The sequence below is a fragment of the Heterodontus francisci genome, chromosome 6 (assembly GCF_036365525.1).
Source record: "Heterodontus francisci isolate sHetFra1 chromosome 6, sHetFra1.hap1, whole genome shotgun sequence".
Lineage (NCBI taxonomy): Eukaryota > Metazoa > Chordata > Chondrichthyes > Heterodontiformes > Heterodontidae > Heterodontus > Heterodontus francisci.
In genome coordinates, this window is record NC_090376.1 from 89404437 (window position 1) to 89427378 (window position 22942).

At 45.3% G+C, this 22942-nt stretch overlaps 1 protein-coding gene across 1 annotated transcript in view; it reads left to right on the plus strand.

Moving 5' to 3' along the window:
* LOC137370992 (piwi-like protein 4) overlaps positions 1-22942 on the plus strand; it is a 157235-nt gene that overhangs the window by 29313 nt on the left and 104980 nt on the right. The window contains exon 3 of the mRNA XM_068032897.1: positions 15296-15421. Coding sequence (XP_067888998.1) covers positions 15328-15421 — 94 coding nt within the window. The 5' untranslated portion in view covers positions 15296-15327. The remainder of the gene's footprint in view (positions 1-15295; positions 15422-22942) is intronic.

The window sequence follows — 22942 nt, forward strand, 5'->3', positions numbered from 1 at the left end:
TCTCTCTCGTCACCCCCCCTCTCTCTCTCGTCGCCCCCTCTCGCTCTCTCTCTCTCTCTCTCGTCGCCCCCTCTCTCTCTCTCTCTCGTCACCCCCCCTCTCTCTCTCGTCGCCCCCTCTCGCTCTCTCTCTCTCTCTCTCGTCGCCCCCTCTCGCTCTCTCTCTCTCTCTCTCTCTCTCGTCGCCCCCCCTCTCTCTCTCGTCGCCCCCTCTCTCTCTCTCTCTCGTCGCCCCCTCTCGCTCTCTCTCTCTCTCTCTCTCTCGTCGCCCCCCCCTCTCTCTCTCGTCGCCCCCTCTCGCTCTCTCTCTCTCTCTCTCGTCGCCCCCTCTCGCTCTCTCTCTCGTCGCCCCCTCTCGCTCTCTCTCTCTCTCTCGTCGCCCCCCCTCTCTCTCTCGTCGCCCCCTCTCTCTCTCTCTCTCTCGTCGCCCCCTCTCGCTCTCTCTCTCTCTCTCTCTCTCGTCGCCCCCCCTCTCTCTCTCTCTCTCTCTCGTCGCCCCCTCTCTCTCTTTCTCTCTCTCTCTCTCGTCGCCCCCTCTCTCTCTCTCTCTCTCTCGTCGCCCCCCCTCTCTCTTGTCTCTCTCTTGTCTCTCTCTTGTCTCTCTCTTGTCTCTCTCTTGTCTCTCTCTTGTCTCTCATTGTTCCAGAACCTGTTCTTCTTCTTTGGCCTCCTTGTCTCAGGAGACAATGGGTAAGTGCCTGGAGGTGGTCAGTTGTTTGTGGAGCAGCGCCTGGAGTGGCTATAAAGGCCAATACTAGAGTGACAGACTCTTCCACAGGTGCTGCAGAAAAAATTTGTTGTCGGGGCTGTTTCACAGTTGTCTCTCTCCTTCCGCTTCTGTCTTTTTTCCTGCCAACTGCTAAGTCTCTTCGACTCGCCACACTTTAGCCCTGCCTTTATGGCTGCCCGCCAGCTCTGGCGATCGCTGGCAACTAACTCCCACAATTTGTGATCAATGTCACAGGACTTCATGTCGTGTTTGCAGATGTCTTTAAAGCGGAGACATGGACGGCCGGTGGATCTGATACCAGTGGCGAGCTCGCTGTACAATGTATCCTTGGGGATCCTGCCATCTTCCATGCGGCTCACATGGCCAAGCCATCTCAAGCGCCGCTGACTCAGTAGTGTGTATAAACTGTGGATGCTGGCCGCCTCCTGGACTTCTGTGTTGGAGATGCGGTCCTGCCACCTGATGCCAAGGATTCTCCGGAGGCAGCGAAGATGGAATGATTTGAGACGTCGCTCTTGGCTGACATACGTTGTCCAGGCCTCACTGCTATAGAGCAAGGTACTGAGGACACAGGCTTGATACACTCGGACTTTTATGTTCCGTGTCAGTGTGCCATTTTCCCACACTCTCTTGGCCAGTCTGGACATAGCAGTGGAAGCCTTTCCCATGCGCTTGTTGATTTCTGCATCGAGAGACAGGTTACTGGTGATAGTTGAGCCTAGGTAGGTGAACTCTTGAACCACTTCCAGAGCGTGGTCGCCGATATTGATGGATGGAGCATTTCTGACGTCCTGCCCCATGATGTTCATTTTCTTGAGGCTGATGGTTAGGCCAAATTCGTCGCAGGCAGCCGCAAACCTGTCGATGAGACTCTGCAGACACTCTTCAGTGTGAGATGTTAATGCAGCATCGTCAGCAAAGAGGAGTTCCTTGATGACGACTTTCCGTACTTTGGTCTTTGCTCTTAAACGGGCAAGGTTGAACAACCTGCCCCCTGATCTTGTGTGGAGGAAAATTCCTTCTTCTGAAGACTTGAACGTATGTGAGAGCAGCAGGGAGAAGAAAATCCTAAACAGTGAAGGTGCGAGAACACAACCCTGTTTCGCGTCACTCAGGATAGGAAAGGGGTCTCATGAGGCACCGCTATGCTGAATTGTGCCTTTCATATTGTTATGGAATGAGGTGATGACATCTGATCTTTTCTAGTAGTCTGAGAGACCACATCTGCTGACCAGGTCAAAGGCTTTGGTGAGATGAATGAAAGCAACGTCGAGGGGCACCTGTTGTTCGCCGGCATTTCTCCTGTAGCTGACGAAGGGAGAACAGCATGTCAATGGTCGATCTCTCTGCTCGAAAGCCACACTGTGCCTCAGGGTAGACATGCTCGGCCAGCTTCTGGAGCCTGTTTAAAGCGACTCGAGCGAAGACTTTCCCCCTATGCTGAGCAGGGAGATTCCGCGGTAGTTGTTGCAGTCACTGCGGTCACCTTTGTTTTTATAGAGGGTGATGATATTGGCATCGTGCATGTCCTGTGGTACTGCTCCCTTGTCCCAGCACAGGCAAAGCAATTGGTAGAGTGCTGAGAGGCTTAGCACTCTTGATTATTTCAGGGGTAATGCCGTCCTTCCCAGGGGCTTTTGCGCTGGCTAGAGAATCAATGGCATCACTTAGTTCCGATTTTGTTGGCTGTATATCCAGCTCATCCATGACTGGTAGAGGCTGGGCTGCATTGAGGGCAGTCTCAGTGACAACATTCTCCCTGGAGTACAGTTCTAGGTAGTGCTCAACCCAGCGGTCCATTTGCTTGCGTTGGTCAGTGATTGTGTCCCCTGATTTAGATTTGAGGGGGGCGATCTTCTTGATGGTTGGCCCAAAAGCTCTCTTAATGCCATCATACATTCCTCTGATGTTTCCGGTGTCGGAGGCCAGCTGAATACGACTGCATAGGTGTTGCCAGTAGTCATTTGCGCAGCGCCTGGCTGTTCTTTGTGCGGCGCTTCTGGCTGCTTTAAGTGCTACAGATGTTAACTCGCTGGGGGCTTTTTTGTAGTTCAGCAGTGCAATGTGCTTAGCGGCTATGACAGGTTCCAGCTCTTCAAAATGAGATTGAAACCAGTCTGTATTCCGCTTCACACGTTTGCCATAGGTGGTCATGGCTGACTCATAGATGGCGTCTCTGATGTGGGCCCACTTGGTCTCTGCATCCCCTGTGGGAGTGTTTTGAAGGGTTTTTTCAAGTGAATTTAGAAATTTTTGTAACAGCTGTGGATAAGAAATTCTGCTCGTGTTGATGCGCGGGTGGCCCTTCTGCTCGGAGTGATGCAGCTTCTTTGGTTTGAGTCTAACCTTGCTGCACACTAGGGAGTGGTCGGTGTCGCAGTCTGCACTGTGGAAGCTGCGTGTGATTTGAACACAGTTTAAGGAGGCTCGCCTTGAGACGATGAGGTCCAGCTGGTGCCAACAACGTGATCTTTGGTGCCTCCAAGAAACCTGGTGACAGGGTTTAGTGTGAAAGAACGAGTTGGTGATGCAGAGGTTATGATAGGTACACAACTCAAGCAGTCTTTGTCCATTCTCATTCATCCTTCCAATGCCATCGCGCCCAAGGCAGGAGGGCCATGAGTCATGGTCGGCCCCAACCCTGGCATTAAAGTCCCCCCAGCAGGAACAGATGTTCGGTATTGGGGATGCTACTAATGATATTATGGAGTTCCTCGTATAACTGGTCTTTATCTTCAGGTGGGGAGCAGAGTGTTGGAGCGTAGATGCTGAGTAGGTGTATTGGACCAGAGGCAGTGAGCAGTCGGATGTACAGTATGCGTTCTGAGCCATTTGTAAGTGACTCTATCATGCTGAGCAAAGAGTTTCTGATGGCGAAGCCCACTCCATGCTGTCTTGGTTCTTCAGGATCCCTACCCTGCCAGAAGAAGGTGTAGTCTTGCTCTGTTTGAGATCCGCTCGCAGGGAGGCGTGTCTCCTGAAGTGCTGCAATGTCCACATTGAGTCTATTGAGCTCGTTGTTAATGATGGTGGTGCTCCGAGAATCGTTGATTTGTGTGTCTTCTGACAGGCCAGGATACATAGTTCTGACGTTCCAGCTTTCAAAACGAAGGGCTGGTACCTTCTTTCCTTTTTCCGTGCTGTTTGGTGCGGTGTTGCAGTCCGCTTTTCGGGCAATGACCCTGAGCTCCAAGCACCCATTGAAGCAGGTGGACTGTGGCGGGACAGAACCTGATTGACCGGGGGCTGCCCTGTTTGAGGTGGGTGGTAGCTGTCCAGTGTGGTGCGATGACCCACTGACAAAGGCAACCCGTGGCGCCCAATCTCTACGCCAATTGAGCTGGACTTATAACCCGTAACTGCTGCCTTCCGTGTTGTTTCGGTCACTGTGAGGCGACTATGGAGTGACCTCTCCATGGCGCATGCCTGGGCGAATGTATGGAGGTTATGAGTTGCCCAAGCGTCAAAAACCCCCCTCTCGGCCTTTCTGGTGGGGTCCAAAGGAGTGCAGAGCATGACGTTTAGCACCGGTATGGCTGCAGGAACTGCTGGTAACATGCCAAAGGTGACACATGACCGCCTACGGGGTTCCGCTCCGGATTTTCTGTTAGGGTTTACTCCCTTAGCCTTGGACTCTCCCGAGACACCCACAAGGCAGTGGGGTTGTTAGGGCCCCTGCTCAGGGATAGGTGGATGCCGGTGGGAGGAGGGGGTGCGAGGTGGAGGGGTGGAGGGAAGGGGGTGCTGGGAAAGGGGCTGTAGAGGGGTGGGGGGGTGAGCTGGGAGGGGGGAGCTGGGAAGGGGAAGCGGGGGGGTGGTGGTGGAATGGAGTGCAGGTAATAAAACATTTCATCAGTTCCCACCATCGACGTTGGGAAAGCTCATCCGCGTCCTCCGGGAGGTGGGCGACAGCCTCTGGTGCCAGTACCAGCAGGAATTCGCCGACATTGCACTGCAGATGCGCTACGAGCCACACATCTCCCGCGGGTGCTTTGAAGTGTGGCCAAGGAGCCGTTCTGCAATGGAGTCAGCTGGGGCCGGGTCGTGGCTTTTTACGTGTTCGGGGTTTTTCTCAATGCTTCCCCTCTGTACTCGGTCTTATTACCCTAGGGTTCCGCTGCTCCTTCCTGTCTGCCTCTCTGCACTGGACTTACCGCACACCGTGGCCGCGGACGCTCTGGACGATGTAGACAACAGGATGGAAGATCAGAGTATCACCAGCTGTACTTTGCAATTTTGTCCGGTAGAGAAGTGTAGCCTCGGCGTCCAAAACACTGGATGTCAATTTGAGCACAATTCAGTGCTCAATGAAGAAAGCAAAGAGCAGGTATGGCTGGGAGAGGGCAGTGGGCCCAGGTAACATTAAACTAGCTGTTAACTTGTAGTTATGGATAAAATGTACTGATTAAAGAGCCAGGGGAATTTAAACAGTTTAAGAGGGTAGATTGGGGGAGAAAGCACTAAGAATGGGAGCAGATGGCTATGGATAGAGTTGCACAGCAAGGGAGCTTCCTAGGGAGCCATCTTCCTAATGTAGGATGGTGTCAAAATTCAAGGAATCTCCAGAGGTCAGCACTGTAGGTTCTTCATGCATACAAGCTGTAACGGGACTGAGTGATTCTGGCAAAAACGGGATGTTGCTGACCCATATACAATAGTTAGTAAATACATGTAACCGGTTCAAACCTTGACCTATGATGAACTGTCTATGGTTCCAGATTAAAATCCTGCTGCATTTGCACTTTTAAAAACTGTCAGGGAAGACAGTAAAATGTATTCCGTTTCAATTATCATGTTAGAAACAGACATTCACTGATTTTTTTTTTGCTGTGAATTGGATTAAAGGACAAGTATGTCAAAGATCAGTAGCTACAATATGCTTCATCTACTGTCCAGTTTTAGGGCAGTTAACTTGAGTGGCCTATGTCATTTGAAAGTTGTTTGTATTGCGTAATTACATTACGTTAAAAGTGCACCTTTGCAAACAGTTAAGAGATTTGGCTTGGACATAAATTGGCTAGTCTGGAGTACAATCTTACACATAGTGACTAAGCATTTTATAACTGAATAATACATGCAGTAACAACCACTCAACTTTTTGCAGAAAAGTATTTTGTTCATTATCTTGTCAGAGCTGAATTGGAATCGACAGTAATGAACTGAGATATCGACATAAGTGAATTTAAGAGAATCACTTTATTGAAGGAACTGAAGGGCACTCTTTATTTGTAATTGTGTTTATCTAATTTTGTCACTAGCTTTGGTGAGTAAAATACATTTTGTCCATGAGAGATGCTGTTATTTCTGTATTTTAGAATCCAGGACCTGGTTTAATAGCCTGTCAAGTTGAATAAATAGTCTTGGCTACTTACCATTAATCTCTCTATCCGTTCCCGTCTCACTTTGCTTTTCTGTTTTACATGACCTCTTTGCAGTACTATCTGCTCCATCCTATAAAATTCTCCTGATTTGGAGGTCACTGCCCTTTTGTTAGCTGCCCTGTCTTCAGACACATTACAAGCAGGTGAAGAAGTTGCACAAACATTGACCATCACATGTTAAATCGTCTTGTGACAAAAGCAATATGAGAAATGGTCCAATGGTATTTCCAAGTTTGCGGATGACACAAAACTAGGTGGGAATTTGTGTTGTCAGGAAGATGCAAAGCAGCTTCAAGGGGATTTGGACAGACTTAGTGAGTGGGCAAGAACGTGGCAAGTGGAATATAATGTGGAAAAATGTGAGGTTATCCACTTTGGTAGGAGGAACAGATGTGCAGAGTGTTTCTTAAATGGTAAGAGATTAGAAAGTGTAGATGTACAAAGGGACCTGGGTGTCCTTGTCAATAAGTCACTGAAAGCTAACGTGCAGGTGCAGCAAGCAATTAGGAAGGCTAATGGTATGTTAGCCTTTATCGCAAGATAACTTGAGTATAGGAGTAGTGAAGTCTTGCTTCAATTGTATAGAACCTTGGTTAGACTGTAACTGGAGTACTGTGTGCAGTTTTGGTCCCCTTACCTTAGGAAGGATATTATTGCAATAGAGAGAGTGCAGCAAAGATTCACCAGACTTGATCCCGGGATGGCAGGACTGTCGTATGAAGAGAGATTGGAGAAACTGGGCCTGTATTCCCTAGAGTTTTGAAGAATGAGAGGTGATCTCATTGAAACCTACAAAATATTTAAAGTGATAGACAGGGTCGATGCAGCTAAAATGTTACCCCTGGTTGGGGAGACTAGAACCAGGGGACATAATTTCAAAATAAGGGGGAAGCCACTTAGGACAGAGATGAGGAGAAATTTCTTTACTCAGAGGGTTGTGAATCTTTGGAATTCTCTACCCCAGAGGGCTGTGGAAGCTCATTCATTGAGTATGATTAAAGCAGAGACTGACAGATTTCTAAATACAAATTACAGAAAGGGTTATGGGGATAGTGTTGGAAAAAGGCATCGAAGTGAATGATTAGCCATGATATTGAATGGTGGAGCAGGCTCGATAGACTGAATGGCCTACTCCTGCTATGTTCCTATCTTCCTATTGTGGATTTTTCTACTGCCTCATCTCCATACTCACAATAACAATCGTCTCCTTGAGTTTATTAGATGAATTTGCACTCCTGACACACTGTGGATCCAGAGAGGTCATCCGATAAGGTCTATCTACCCCATGACATCCTCTATTCTGTCAACAAAAGTAATTTGCATTGGCATTACATACTATTTTGCTTGCTAGCTAGCTAATACAGTTATGCTGCTCTGCATTGTTTGTATGTTTAGCTACTTTATTTATAGTCATAGAGTTATACAGCACAGAAACAGGTCCTTCGGCCCATCGTGTCTATGTCGGCCATCCTGCACCTAACTATTGTAATCCCATTTTCCAGCATGGTTCCTCAAATCCCTTCTAAACCCCTTGCCTCTTACCTTACGTCTATGCCCCATGGTTATTAACTCCTCCACTAAGGGAAAAAGTTTCTTCCTATCTACCCTATCTATGCCCCTCATAATTTTGTATATCTCAATCAGGTCCCCCCTCAGCCTTCTCTGCTCTAAGGAAAACAACCCTAGCCTTTCCAGTCTCTCTTCATAGCTGAAATGCTCCAGCCCAGGCAACATCCTGATGAATCTCCTTTGCACCCTCTCCAGTGCAATCACATCCTTCCGAGAGTTGGGTGACCAGAACTGTACACAGTACTCCAGCTGTGGCCTAACTAGCGTTTTATACAGTTCCATCATAACCTCCCTGCTCTTATATTCCATGCCTCGGCTAATAAAGGCAAGTATCCCATATGCCTTCCTAACCACCTTATCTACCTGTGCTGCTGCCTTCAGTAATCTATGGACAAGTACACCAAGGTCCCTCTGACCTTCTGTATTTCCTAGGCTCCTACCATCCATTGTATATTCCCTTGCCTTGTTAGTCCTCCCAAAATGCATCACCTCACACTTCTCAGGATTATATTCCATTTGCCACTGCTCCACCCATCTTACCAGCCCATCTATATTGTCCTGTAATCTAAGGCTTTCCTCCTCACTATGACACCACCAATTTTCATGTCATCAGCGAACTTACTGATCAGACGTCCTGTATTCATGTCTAATTCATTAATGTACACTACAAACATCAAGGGTCCCAGCACCGATCCCTTTGGTACACCACTGGTCAAAGGCTTCCACTCGCAAAAACAACCCTTGACCATTACCCTCTGCTTCCTGCCACTAAGCCAATTTTGGGTCCACTTTGCCAAATTGCCCTGGTTCCCATGGGCTCTTACCTTCTTGACCAGTCTCCCATGTGGGACCTTATCAAAAGCCTTAGTGTAGTCCATGTAGACTACATCAACAGCTTTACCCTCATCTACACATCTAGTCACCACCTTGAAAAATTCAATCAAGTTAGTTAAACACGATATCCCCTGATAAAGCCATGCTGTCTATCCCTGATTAATCCCTGCCTCACCAAGTGGAGATTAATCCTGTCCCTCAGAATTTTTTCCAATAGTTTCCCTACCACTGATGTTAGACTCACTGACCTGTAATTACCTGGTTTATCCCTGCTACCCTTCCTGAATAATGGTACCACATTCGCTGTCCTCCAGTCCTCTGGTACCTCATCTGTGGCCAGAAAGGATTTGAAAATTTGTGTCAGAGCCCCTGCTATCTCCTCCCTTGCCTCACAACAGCCTGGGGATTTATCCACTTTTAAGCCCGCTAAAACAGCAAATACTTCCTCCCTTTCAATGCTAATATGTTCAAGTATATCACAATCCCCCTCCCTAATCTCTACACCTACATCATCCTTCTCCATAGTGAACACAGGTGAAAAGTAGTCATTTAAAACCTCACCTATGTCCTCCGGCTCCACACACACATTGCCACTTTGGTCCTTAATGGGCCCTACTCCTTCCCTGGTTATCCTCTTGCCCTTAATATACTTATAAAATGCCTTGGGATTTTCCTATATCTTGCCTGCCAGTGTTTTTTCATGTTCTCTCTTCGCTCTCTTAATTACTTTTTTAAGTATCCCCCTACACTTTCTGTACTCCTCTAATGCCTCCGCTGTTTTCAGCACTCTGAATCTACCATAAGCCTCCCTTTTTTTTATCCAATCCTCTACATCCCTTGACATCTAGCATTCCGTGGACTTGTTGGTCCTACCTTTCACCTTAACGGGAACATGTTGGCTCTGAACTCTCTCTATTTCCTCTTTGAATGACTCCCACTGGTCTGATGTAGACTTTCCTACAAGTAGCTGCTCCCAGTCCACTTTGGCCAGATCCTGTTTTATCATATTGAAATTGGCCTTCCCCCAATTATTTTTTTATTTCCGGTCCATTGTTGTCCTTTTCCATAACTGCCTTAAATCTTAGAGTAATGGTCACTAACCCCAAAATGCTCCCCCACTGACACTTCTACCACTTGTCTGGCTTCATTCGCTAGGGTTAGGTCCAGTACTGCCCCTTCTCTCGTAGGACTTTCTATGTGCTGGCTCATAAAGCTCTCCTGTATGCATTTTGAAGAATTCCACCCCTTTTAAGCCTTTTGTACTATGACTATCCCAGTTGATATTAGGTAAGTTGAAACCCCTGCTATTATTACCTAATATCAACTGGGATAGTCATAGTGCAAAAGGCTATTATTACCCTATTATCTTTACACCAGGAAGCCTGTAGTACACTCCCAGCCAAGTGATTGCCCCCTGTTTGTTTTTAAGTTCTACCCATATGGCCTCATTTGAGGAACCTTCTAAGATATCATCCCTCCTTACTGCAGTAATTGACTCCTTGATCAACAGTGCAATGCCACCTCCTCTTTTACCCCCTCCCCTGTCACGCTTGAAGATTCTATACCCTGGAATTTTGAACTTCCAGTCCTGCCCCTCCCTCAACCATGTCTTTGTCATAGCAATAATATCATAATCCCATGTGCTAATCAACGCCCTCAATTCATCTGCCTTACTAGTAAGACTGCTTGCGTTAAAATAGATGCAATCCAGCCTTACATGATTCGCTTCTGCCTTAACTGATCTATATTTGCTCTGCCTTCCAGATTGAATCAGTTTCTCATATATTTGACTGTGCCTCACCCCATACTGTACCTCCACTCTGTATCCCATCCCCCTGCTAAATTAGTTTAACCTCCCCCCACCACCCCCCTCCAACAGCACTAGCCAACATCCCAGCAAGGATGTTGGTCCCATTCTGGTTCAGGTGCAACCCATCCAACTTGTACAGGTCCCACCTTCGCCAGAAACAGACCCAGTGATCCAGGAAACAAAAGCCCTCCATCCTGCCCTACCTCCTCAGCCATGCATTCATCTGCTCTATCCTCCTATTCCTATACTCACTAGAACATGGCACTGGGAGAGATTACAACCTTTGAGGTCCTGCTTTTTAATCTGCTCTCTAAATTCCTATAGGGAGAAATGTGTTTTAAATCACTGTGTTTTGATAGCATTAGATTGGCTATACACTTATATACAGATTAATTGCCCCCATGTCTGTGGCTGAATCAATAATTTTGTCAGATGTCTGTGGTGCAATACGTTGGTGTCTATCTCTGCTTTTTTCCCCTGGAGTGCAGGTTCGGGATCCAGGAACAGTCCTGACCTCTATTTCCTGCCCCCGGAGGGAAAAACCAGCCTGTGATGTTTGCCAAATTAACAAAAAAACCACCAGTGTTTCACTGGGAATAGCATCACCTAATGAGGTGCTGAATTACACAAATCTAGACTTCAATCCCTTGTTGTATGCTGAGTTCACAAGATCATAACATAAATACAGAAGAGGAAGGCTTTTAGACTTATCTCAGTTTATCCATTTAGAAATAAATTGTTGCAGGCCCTTTTAATACATTGTTATTCACCATAAGATATAACTGATAATCCCTTCCTAATTCCTATTCATAAAATATTATCAACAGTCCCAAACACACATCAAATTACATTGACTCTACAGTGCAGAAACAGGCCATTCAGCCCAATGGTCTTTGCCAGTGTTTATGCTCCGCATGAGCTCCTTCCACCCTACTTCATGCAACCTATCAACATCTCCTTCGACTTCTGATGTGTCTTGGCCAATATTTATTCCTCAACCAACACCACCAGAACAGATTATCTGGTCATTTTTCTCATTGATGTTTGTGGGATGTTACTTACTGCATTCAAAGTGGCTACCAATTTTACCCACATCACAACATTGACCACACTTCAGAAGTCTTTCCTGGGCCACAAAGTGTTTTAAAATCCTCAGGGCATTCAAAAGGTTCTTTTTAAATGCACGTTCTTTCTTTCAGTCAATCAATTTGATGCTGTGATAGTTATCAATGTTAAAAAGAGAATTTGTTGCTTGTTCAGAAATAAAGAAGAAACTGTTGATCCATAGATAAGTGACTTCTCATTGAAAAACAAATTGATGGTAGTTAAAAAAAGGCAGTCTTTTTCAACACTTAGCTCAAAGCATGCTGAGGATCTGGTATCAGTAGAAAACAACCATAATGAAAAACAGATGTTCTGAATGTTGGGAAAAGGTGTAGAAAACTCCCACTCTGAAATTATTTGCCCCGCTTTTAACTCATCTGCCCCAACAAAAATGTGCGTGCGCGAAAGGTTAACATTTTTGCAGCGGCCTGATCTTTATTGGCCTCAGGCAGCGTGCCATTTTAACAAGCTCAGTTGGACCAGCCAGCAAGCCCCTTTCACCAAGCAGGCTATGACCTAATTGAAATTCAGTTCGTTGAGACCGTGACTATATTTTAAATGCTAAAACAGCCTTGTTGTAGAACAGACAGCCAAAGCTTGTGGATCAAAACCTACATTATACAAGAGCTCACTTTCTGATTTGTGCATATTCTGCTGTTATAGTGGTCTGTTATATTCTGCTATTGTACAGGAACCCGTTACCCAATCTTTGTATACTCTTGTTATGCAGGTGCCCATTACCCTGCATTGAAGTATGTTGTACTTCAGTATTGCCGATCTCTGTGTTAATAACTCTTAACTCTCTTAGTTAAATGACTGAATGGAAAATTGGGAACTGTGGGGTTGCATTTTTGTGATCAGTGCTCTCTATGAGCACTGCTCATCACTAGAGGCATTCAGTCAGGTAAACCAAATGTATACATTACTTGCAGTATTTGGATTAGGATGCAGAAGAAAAGCAAACTTTAAGGAATCTGGCAAGGTTACCCATCTGTGTCATATATCGGTTAGCTAGCCCAACATTCTGTGCCATACTGTATTATCTGTAAGTCATTTGTATATTTACTGCTCATCCACATTAAGCCCTCACAAAAACTTTATATCCATATCTTAGCATTGATGCCTCAAGGTTTCAGCATACAATTGAAAACTTTTCCAAAGTTACCTCTTCCAACGTCATCATACCTCATCTCCACCATCTAGGCAGTAACGTGACAGTGGATCACCCGGGCAACTATTCCATTCCATTCATATAATGGAAGGTTAATTGTTCGCTAGATTAGCAGCAGACAGTAAAGACTGTGTGGTAATGCAACCGAGCAGCATACTGTGTGATCACTTATTGACACACAGGTTCGACATGTCTAAATATGTCACTGCTCCTTCAATTTTCAGCATATCAAGACTACTTCTCTATTTGTGCAATAAGATGTTGAAGCATAGGTGGAAAGACAAATGACTGCTTATGTGCCCAGGTAGTTTGGATGGGGTCTATGGACTTTCATCATTGGATAATGGTGGCTTGGGGCAGACAGTCTCAGATGCAGGTGGACCTGCCTTGTTATATTCCTGTTGACCATCTCCTTGCCTTCCACTTTACTAAGATGAATTCTCAGAAGAACACCCAATCTCTAAGGTGCTAAATGAGAGTTAAACCCCTTACAATGGTAAGAGGTGAAAAGTGGAAGAAATTAAAATATAAAAAATGCAAAAAATAGAGGGATGAATGCCAACAAAAATGCAGCTAACTATGCTGCTTTTATTGCATTTAAAGAGCCAAAAAATAAGAAAAATCTCCCAAAACTTAAGTCAATATACCTTTTGAAAAAAAACATTGTGAAAGTCCAGGGTGTGAGGTGCAAAACATTCCTGCTTTTTAATAAAAGCAAAATACTGCAGATGCTGCAAATCTGAACTATAAACAGAAAGTGCTGGAAATGCTCACCATTCTGATGAAAGGTAACAGACCTGAAACATTAGCTCTGCTTCTTTCCCCACAGATACTGCCTGACCTGCTGAGTATTTCCAGCCCTTTGTTTTTATTCCTCCTTTTTAATTGCCTAAGCAACAATTTTGCTTCTCTGGGGCAAACGGGACAAGATGAAAGGTGGTAGGCCCTGCCCTTATTTACATGTATATTAATGAGCTTGTGTTACACTATCATTTGGAGCCTCAATTGGCAGCAATACAGCCTCATTGCAGGAACATGGGCCTCGATATTTACCCTTCCGCGATGGGCAGGAGGGATGTTAAATAGTTAAAAACGGGGAACGTGTCCTCAACATGACATACATGCTCTCGCTGCCTTTTATACTGTGGTGGATGTCTGTGGGTCCCACCATGGCGATGTGGGACACTGAATTAACATATTTCAGTCGGGCTCCCACTGTGCAGTTGGGAGCCCAGTTTAAAATGAATTGTTGCTGCACAGTTTTCCAGGGGATGGGAAACCTGGCAGTAAAAGGCAGGCAAGAACACTCTTTGTGGGCCAGGAGGAGCAGGGGTGCTCACCAGACCCCTCAAGAAAGTGCCCGCAGCCCTGATCGCCAGAGTCTGCACCGCCTTCTACTCTCCCCAGCCCTCCTGCTTTTCAATCTGTCTTTCACCCTCCCAATTCCCTATTTACCTCTCCCCTCTGCTTGTTGTCGTTCCTCTCCCTATCTGATCACATGCCAGACTCTCTCTTCCCACAATGTACCCCATATATCTTGTTGGCATCTCTCTTCCCTCCCGATTGTTGGGATCATCCTCAAGAGTCCCCAGCTACAGCCTGCTGCCACTGGTTTCCCTTGCTGGCAGCCAGGCTGTCCATTTAACTGGCTTCTTTCAGGAAACGGAACTAAAAAAATGTCCTGCTTTTAAATTCAGCCAGATCTCCATGTTCGTAGCTTTTCTCAACCAACCCACCCTCCTCCGCTGTACCCTCCCCGCCTCCCCTTAAATAATGGGCCCATAGTTTGGGTGAACTCATTGCTGAGTAGGCATAAGAACTAATGCCAGGATTCCCTTCCCATGCTGGTTCTGCATTATGTGACTGTTGTACACAATGGCAGATGAAGTAGTGCTGGAATTTTCCTAAACATCGTTCTGTTCTTTTTCCTGTTAATTTTTTACCAGATATTTCAGTTACTAATTGTTAAAGGTCTTTAGGTAAAACTACAATCATTGGATCATGCTAAGTATTATTAATATGGAATAAAGTTATGGAACTCACCAGAAGATATGACAGCTATTCCCTTTCTAATTTCTATTCATAAGAATTATCAACAATCCCAAATATACATTGACTTGTGTTGTATTTCACCATTTATATGTTCATAGCTATTCGATTGCACAGTAAAGCATGTCTGGGACCAATTATATAATGTTCTAATGAACTAGCACCATTTCTAAATTACAAAATTCACTTTTAAAGACACCATTGTGGCACTGTTTGTTTACCCAAGAGAATGTTTGGAATTCACAGTCTAATGAAGCAATCAAGCTGGGAACATCAGAAATTTTAGGAGGCAGTTGGACTGGCATTTGGTTGGAAAATCAATTGAGGGATAGAAATAATGAACTGTGTATTTTAATAGCTGATCAGACAGACGTAAATGGTCTTTTCTGGTCCTGTACATGTCAGTTTTACTGAATCCGTGTTTTACAGGCACGTAGGCCCTTAAATGCTTCCTTTGGGGTTCTACCTGTCAGCTTCTAGACTTTTGTTGTGAGACTGGGAGAACACGTGTGGAATTTTAGAACCATTGGTCATTAACGTTTATATTTGGGGGCCAGTTTTACAAGTGCATGCTCCCAGTGGACAAGACTCCTTGAAAAAGAGATTCATCAAATCAGGCTTAAAAGTAATCATTTTCTTGCTTAACAGAGACAGTATCCGTGGGTTTTGAACGACAAGTAATGATGGAGAGAGGACGTCCCAAGAGGCGCAATTTCTTTGATTTTGGTGTAAATACAAGGAAAGCGATGGAACACGTGAAAGATTCTAAATCAGGTGAAAAAATATCACTCTGCTTAAATATTTTAAAATATTTTTTCAGTCAGCTGACATAGAAATCCTTAGAGAAATTTTCACAGGAATATATTAAATGGTCACAATTGCACACGTGAAGTTGTGTTATCTGGCAGCAAATCAAATAATAATTAGTTACTTCAGACCATTTAGTTTCTTTGTAATATAACTTCATTTATGGACTTTCAGGATACTGTAAACATTATATTGTGTATATAGATAGGCAATTGTGACTGAAGAACTGAAGGGCAATTCCATGATCAGCACTAAACATGGGCTGTGATTCTGGGTGCATTAGTGTTGGTTGAATGGCACATGGATTTTGTAAACTTATCATTTAAATACCCTCACCTACACAGGGAGTGCAGTTGCACAGGAGGGGCTGGATTATATGCAATAGGCGGGGGTCCCGATGCCACACCCAAAAGGTGAGGGGAAACCCTCCACGGCCCTTTGGAGGACCTGCAGCTGCATTTCATGGCGCTTAGGCAATTAACTGCTCGGTATGGTTCTCTGTCCCTTTAAGGGTGGGAATCCCACCTCCAAGACCTGCTGGCCAATAAGAGGGCTGGCAGCTCAACAGGCCCAGCAGCGCCACTAGGAGCAGTGGCCACTGCTGGAACTGCAGCAGTCACTTGAAGAGCAGTCATGGAGCCTGGACTGAGGTAAATGGGGGCAGACTCGCCAGGGCCACCCAGGCAGGCCGCAGCGAGGAGGGTGGGGTTGAGTTACTGAGGGCTGTTGGTGCGTGATACCACAGAGGCGGCTTTTGCCACGGGGGTCCTTCTGTGGGCCACAGATTGGTATTATGGTAAACTGGTAAAACGTTGCAGCATGCTGCTATGCAGAGGGACTTAGGTGTCCTTGTGCATGAATCGCAGAAGGTTGGTCTGCAGGTACAGCAAGTAATTAGGAAGGCAAATGGAATTTTGTCCTTCATTGCTAAAGGGATTGAGTTTAAAAGCAGAGAGGTTATGTTGCAGCTGTATAAGGTACTGGTGAGGCCGCACCTGGAGTACTGTGTGCAGTTTTGGTGGTCTCACTTGAGAAAGGATATACTGGCACTGGAGAGGGTGCAGAGGAGGTTCACTTGGTTGATTCCGGAGTTGAGGGGGTTGGCTTATGAGGAGAGACTGAGTAGATTGGGATTATATTCATTGGAGTTCAGAAGAATGAGGGGGGATCTTATAGAAACATATAAAATCATGAAGGGAATAGATAAGATACAAGTAGAGAGGATGTTTCCACTGGCAGGTGAAGCTAGGACAAGAGGGCATAGCCTCAAGATTAGAGGGAGCAGATTTAGGACTGAATTAAGAAGGAACTTCTTCACCCAGAGGGTTGTTAATCTATGGAATTCCTTGCCCAGTGAAGTAGTTGACGCTTCTTCAGTAAACGTCTTTAAAGCTAAGGTAGATATCTTTTTGAACAATAAAGGAATTAAGGGATACGGTGGGAGCGCGGGTAAGTGGATCTGAGTCCACGAAAAGATCAGCCATGATCTTATTGAATGGCGGAGCAGGCTCGAGGGGCCGGACGGCCTACTCCTGCTCCTAGTTCTTATGATCTTATGATCTTATTATTAATGTCCTCTGCTTTAAGGAAATGAGCTACCTGTTAGAAGTGCAGTGCTGTCATGAATTGTGACTTCTTGGTCACATGGAAAGTGATAAAAGTGGTGTCTCTGGCAACCAAGGCTTCATTGACCTGTTTGGTGTAATGCTGGACTGATAGGTTGAAAAGGAAAAGGAGGAATAATTCACCCCTGTTAGGGTCACATAGGATGCCATTAGCAGCAGAGAAACAGCAACAATAAAACAATGCAGTAGCAATAATACACCACTGTCGGTTAGGCAAGCTGAAAACAGCAGATAGAAGTTCTTCCTATTTATAGCCATATATACGGAGTACAAGCACCATAGTGCTAGTAAGCAATTTCTGCTGCTTTTGTGCTCAAAAATTTCTACATGAGTTCCCACATTCCATTTGGCAGCTACTGTCATTCACCCTTTGAAACCCTGTACTGATAATTTCTATAGGTCTGACCACAACCTCCCCCACCCCTATCCAGTGGCACTGCTATTGCAAGTTTCCTGCTTTGGCACCACTAATGTGCTGGTGTAAGATGCTGACTGGTATGATGACCTTGCCAGCTTGCTATTGCAGCTGCATGCTACTGATATCTCTGAGCTATTAGCATGTGTCAAGTCTTAAGCCATAGCCCTAAAATACTGGGTATGTGGGAAACAACACTAAGCTGCCAAGAGACAAGCTAAAATGAGATGGAGGTTGTCTCAGCTCCATGAGCACTTTAGAGCATGAGCAGCCAACCATCTCGTGGCACTCAGATAGTAGCTAGAAGAAGCATGAGAATAGGTGTCCAAAGGGAACCACTCCTGAGAATCTCTGACTCTGGGAAGGGGGTGACAGTTCCAAATTTAAGAGCCCGCCGCTCAAACAAATGTCGGACCGCACGCCAAAGAACTGCCATGGTCTCCAACACGGTGACTCATTTAAATAGCTGGGGCAGCCCACACCCCCACGATGACATGGAGGGGATGGGCTGTCTGTCCCCGGCAATGGCGTCAGCTGCCGGTGCTCGGGCGTTGCTGCCGTTTTTATAAAGGGCAGCCAGCCTGCTGGCTGATTTAAATTTTAAAAGAAATATCCCCCCAAAATTTAGTAAATAAGTTTCTAACGCCTGTTTCCTCCCCCCCCCCCCCCCCACCAATAACGATGACATTAACTATTTGCCCTTCTCCGCCCCCCCCCCCCAACACTTGTCTTTCAAATCTGACCTTTTGCCCCCCGCCCACAGACTGCACAAAGTTTGAAGTTCACCCCTTCTCATCATCCATTACATTTATTTGACCCCGTCCCCCACCACACTGAAAATCTTAACTCCTCCCCCCTCCCCATCAGTGTCATGCCATCTTTCCCCAGACACAGAATTGAAGGCGTGGGAGTGCCTGCTGCTACGCCGAAGATTGCGGTGGGCCCTCAAGATTGCAGGTATGTCCATTTAAATTTATGCATGTAATTAATTTAAATTTTGAAATCCACTGCAAAAATATCAACGGACACTCAGAGAGGTTCAAGTTGATTAAGGATAGCCAGTATGGATTTTGTAAAATGCAGATGATGCTTGACTAATCTAATTGGAATTCTTTGATGAAGTAACAGAGAAAGTTGATGAAGGGAATGCAGTGGATGTTTGTATGGATTTTAAGGACACATTTGATAAGGTATCACATAAAAGGCTGGTTAACAAAACTGAGGCTGATAGAATAGGAGGGTCAGTGCCCAATTGGATAAAAAATAGGCTTAAGGACAGAAAACCGCAAGTCCTAGTAAATGGTTGCTTTTCAGACTGGAGGATGGTAGACAGTGGTGTTCCCCAAGCGTCAGTGCTGGGACCACTGCTTTTTTTGCTTATATATAAATGACTTGGATCTTGGAATACGGAGTAGAATCTCAAAATATGCTGACAACACCATATTGGAGGTGAGGCAAACAGTGAGGATGATACGAACCTGCAACAGGATATAGATAGAGTGGGCAGAGAGGTGGCAAATGGAGTGGGACTGACTGCATAGCTCTGTGGAGAGTAAGCCGAATGGCCGCCTTCTGTGCCGTAAATAATTCTGACTTTTTTTCTCATGGCCTTATCTGGTTTCCTTTTGAATGCATCTCACCTATTTGTCTCATCCACTTCCTGTGGTAGTGAGTTCCACATTCTAACCACTCTCTGAATAAAGAGATTTCTCCTAAATTCCCGATTGGATTTATCAATAACTGTTTCTAGTTCCTACTTTTGGATCCTCTGACAAATGGAAACATTCTCTCCACAACTGCCCTGTCCAATCCACTCAATTTTAAAGACCTGTATCAGTTCACCTCTAAATCTTCTAGTTTCTAAAGAAAAAAGGCCACAACCTGTTCAATATTTCTCAATAGCTGTAATCTGTCAGTTCCGGTATCATCGTGTAAATCTTTTTTGCACATTCTGCAGTGCTTCTTCGTCCTTTTCGTAGTATGGAGACCAGAACTGGGCAAAGTATTCTAAGAGCAGCCTGAACAAGATCCTATGCAAGTTTAAATTCTGTGGCCCTAGAAATAAATCCCAGTGCTTAGTTAGTATTTTAAATTTCTTAATCTATGATGCTGCTTTAAATGATTTGTGCACCTATATCCTTCGATCCCTTTGCTTTTCTCCCCCGTTCAGTTTCTTACTTTCTACAATGTAGATGTTGTTTCTATTTTTCCTACCAAAGTACATCACCTCACATTTATCTGTTAAGTTTGCCAGGGAACTGCCAAGTCTGGTTTTTTAATATCATCTTGTGTTTTGTTTGATTCTTCATCAATGATAGCGATACATCCCTGTTTGTTTTTTAAAATTTATTTATGGGGTTGTGGGCATCACTGGCCAGGCCAGCATTTATTGCCCACCCCTAATTGCCCATGAGAAGGTGGTGGTGAGATGCCTTCTTGAAGGTAGGTACACCCACAGTGCTGTTAGGAAAGGAATTCCAGGATTTTGACCCAGTGACAGTGAAGGAATGACGATAGAGTTCCGAGTCAGGATGGTGTGTGGCTTGGAGGGGGAACTTGCAGGTGGTGATGTTTCCATGCATCTTCTGCCCTTCTCCTTCTAGGTGGTAGAGGTCACTGGTTTGGAAGCTGCTGTCAAAGGAGCCTTGGTGTGTTGCCGCAGTGCATCTTGTAGATGGTACACACTGCTGCCACTGTGCATCAGTGGTGGAGGGACTGAATGTTGGTGGGTACCAATCAAGCAGGCTGCTTTGTCCTGGATTGTGTCAAGCTTCTTGAGTGTTGTTGGAGCTGCACCCATCCAGGCAAGTGGAGAGTATTCCATCACACTCCTGACTGGTGCCTTGTAGATGGTGGACAGGCTTTGGGGAGTCAGGAGGTGAGTTACTTGTGGCGATTCCTAGTCTCTAATCTGTTCTTGTAGCCACCGTATTTATATGGCTACTCCAGTTCAGTTTCTGGTAAATGGTAATCCCCAGGATGTTGATCATGGAGGATTCAGCGATCGTAATTCCATTGCATGTCAAAGGGTGATGGTTAGATTCTCTCTTGTTGGAAAAGGCCATTGCCTAACACTTGAGTGGTGCGAATGTTACTTGCCACTTATCAGCCCAAGCCTGGATATTGTCCAGGTCTTGCTGCATCTGGACATGGGTTGCTTCAATATCTGAGGAGTCGCGAATGGTGCTGAACATTGTGCAATCATCAGCGAACATTCCCACTTCTGACCTTATGATTGAAGGAAGGTCATTGATGAAGCAGCTGAAGATGGTTGGGCCTAGGACACTGCCCTCAGGAACTCCTGCAGTGATGTCCTGGAGCTCAGATGATTGACCTCCAACAATCACAACCATCTTCCTTTGCGCTAGGTATGACTCCAACCAGCAGAGTTTTCTCCTTGATTCCCATTGTCTCCAGTTTTGCTAGGGCTCCTTGATGCCATACTCAGTCAAATGCTGCCTTGATGTCAAAGGCAGTCACTCTCACCTCACCTCTTGAGTTCAGCTCTTTTGTCCATGTTTGAACCAAGGTTGTAATGAGGTAAGGAGCTGAGTGGCCCTGGCAGAACCCGAACTGTGCGTCAGTAAGCAGGTAATTGCTAAGCAATGCAGCTTGCTAGCACTGTTGATGACACCTTCCACCACTTTACTGATGAACGAGAGTAGATTGATGCGACGGTAATTGGCCGGGTTGGACTTGTCCTGCTGTTTGTGTACAGGACATACCTGGGTAATTTTCCGCATTGCCAAGTAGATGCCAGTGTTGTAGCTGTACTGGAACAGCTTGGCTAGGGGCGCGGCAAGTTCTGGAGCACAGATCTTCAGTACTATTGCCGAAATGTTGTCAGGGCCCATAGCCTTTGCAGTATCCAGTGCCTTCAGTGATTTCTTGATATCATGTGGAGTGAATAGAATTGGCTGAAGACTGGCATCTGTGATGCTGGGGACTTCAGAAGGAGGCTGAGATGCATCATCCACTTGGCACTTCTGGCTCAAGATTGTTGCAAGTGCTTCAGCCTTGTCTTTTGCACTGTTGTGCTGGGCTCTCCCATCACTGAGAATGGGGATATTTGTGGAGCCACCGCCTCCTGTTAGTTGTTTAAATTGTCCACTGGATGTGGCAGGATTGCAGAGCTTAGATCTGTTGGCTCTGAGATTGCTTAGCTTTGTATATGGCATGCTGCTTACGCTGTTTGGCACGCAAGTAGTCCTGCATTGTAGCTTCACCAGGTTTACACCTCATTTTGAGATATGCCTGGCACTGCTCCTGGCATGCCCTCCTGCACTCTTCATTGAACCAGGGTTGATCCCCTGGCTTGATGGTAATCTTCAAATTTTGATATTGATTTTCGGTATTCCTAAGTCCAATCCATTTATGTAAATTATGAATAGCAGCGGTCCCTGCACTGATCATTGTGGAGCACTGTTTTCTATATTCCTCCAATCTGAATAACTACCCTTTACACCTACTCTCTGCATTTTTTAAAGCCAATTTACTATCTATTTAGCTGTTTGTCCCCTGATTCCGCATCCCTAACCTTTGTCATGAGCCTACCATGTGTATGGAAGACCTTTTGAAAATCCAAGTGAAGGATATCTACTGAATTCCTCTTGTCTATTCTTTCCGTTACCTCTTCCAGGAGTTATATGAGGTTAGTTAAGCATGACTTGGCTTTTAGGAATTCATGCTGACTATTTCATTGTCATTTCTGTCTCTAAATGATCTTCTATCACTTTTAGCCTAAATTCCAGTATCTTTGTTAAGATAATTGGTTTATCATTCCCAGTTTTTGTTCTGTTTCCCTTTTTGTAAAAAGGGATAACATTAACTGTCTGCCAGCCCTCTGGTACAATCGACTGTTCAATGGAACCTTTAATGCCTCTGTTATCTCCTTCCTAGTTTCCTTGAGTCAGTGTGAATGCATACCATCCAGAACCTGAGGTTTTATCTGGTTTTAGTTTTGCTAATTTGTCAATTATTTTCTCCCTTTCTGTCCCAACTATTATTCTTTTTAAGCTCATCCTCTAGTGAAGTGTCTATTTCGTTAACTTCTTCAGTAAAAATTGAGGTCGAGAAGTTATTGAATATTCTGCCATTTCTCTGTCCTTTTATTTTTCAATTTGTTATTTATGTTTCTATAAAATGTTTTGGGCAAGTAATTGGGCTTGTTAGTGACCATATTCTGGATACTATGAGTGCCCTTAGAGCTTCAAAATGCCATCCTTGGTGTACACGTGGGCAAATTGTGTCAGGTGCCATATTGGTGTAAGCGCAGCCGATAGCACGCGCACAGTGAATGTCCACTGGAAGTATGCAGGCCAGGCAGATTATGATGTCAGTCTGCATGCAATGCTGATTTGACACCAGCTGTGCCATTTTGGAGTTCAACACTCCATTCAAAGCCCTCTCTTAACCTTACACTGCAGAACAACGGATCAGCAGCAGGAA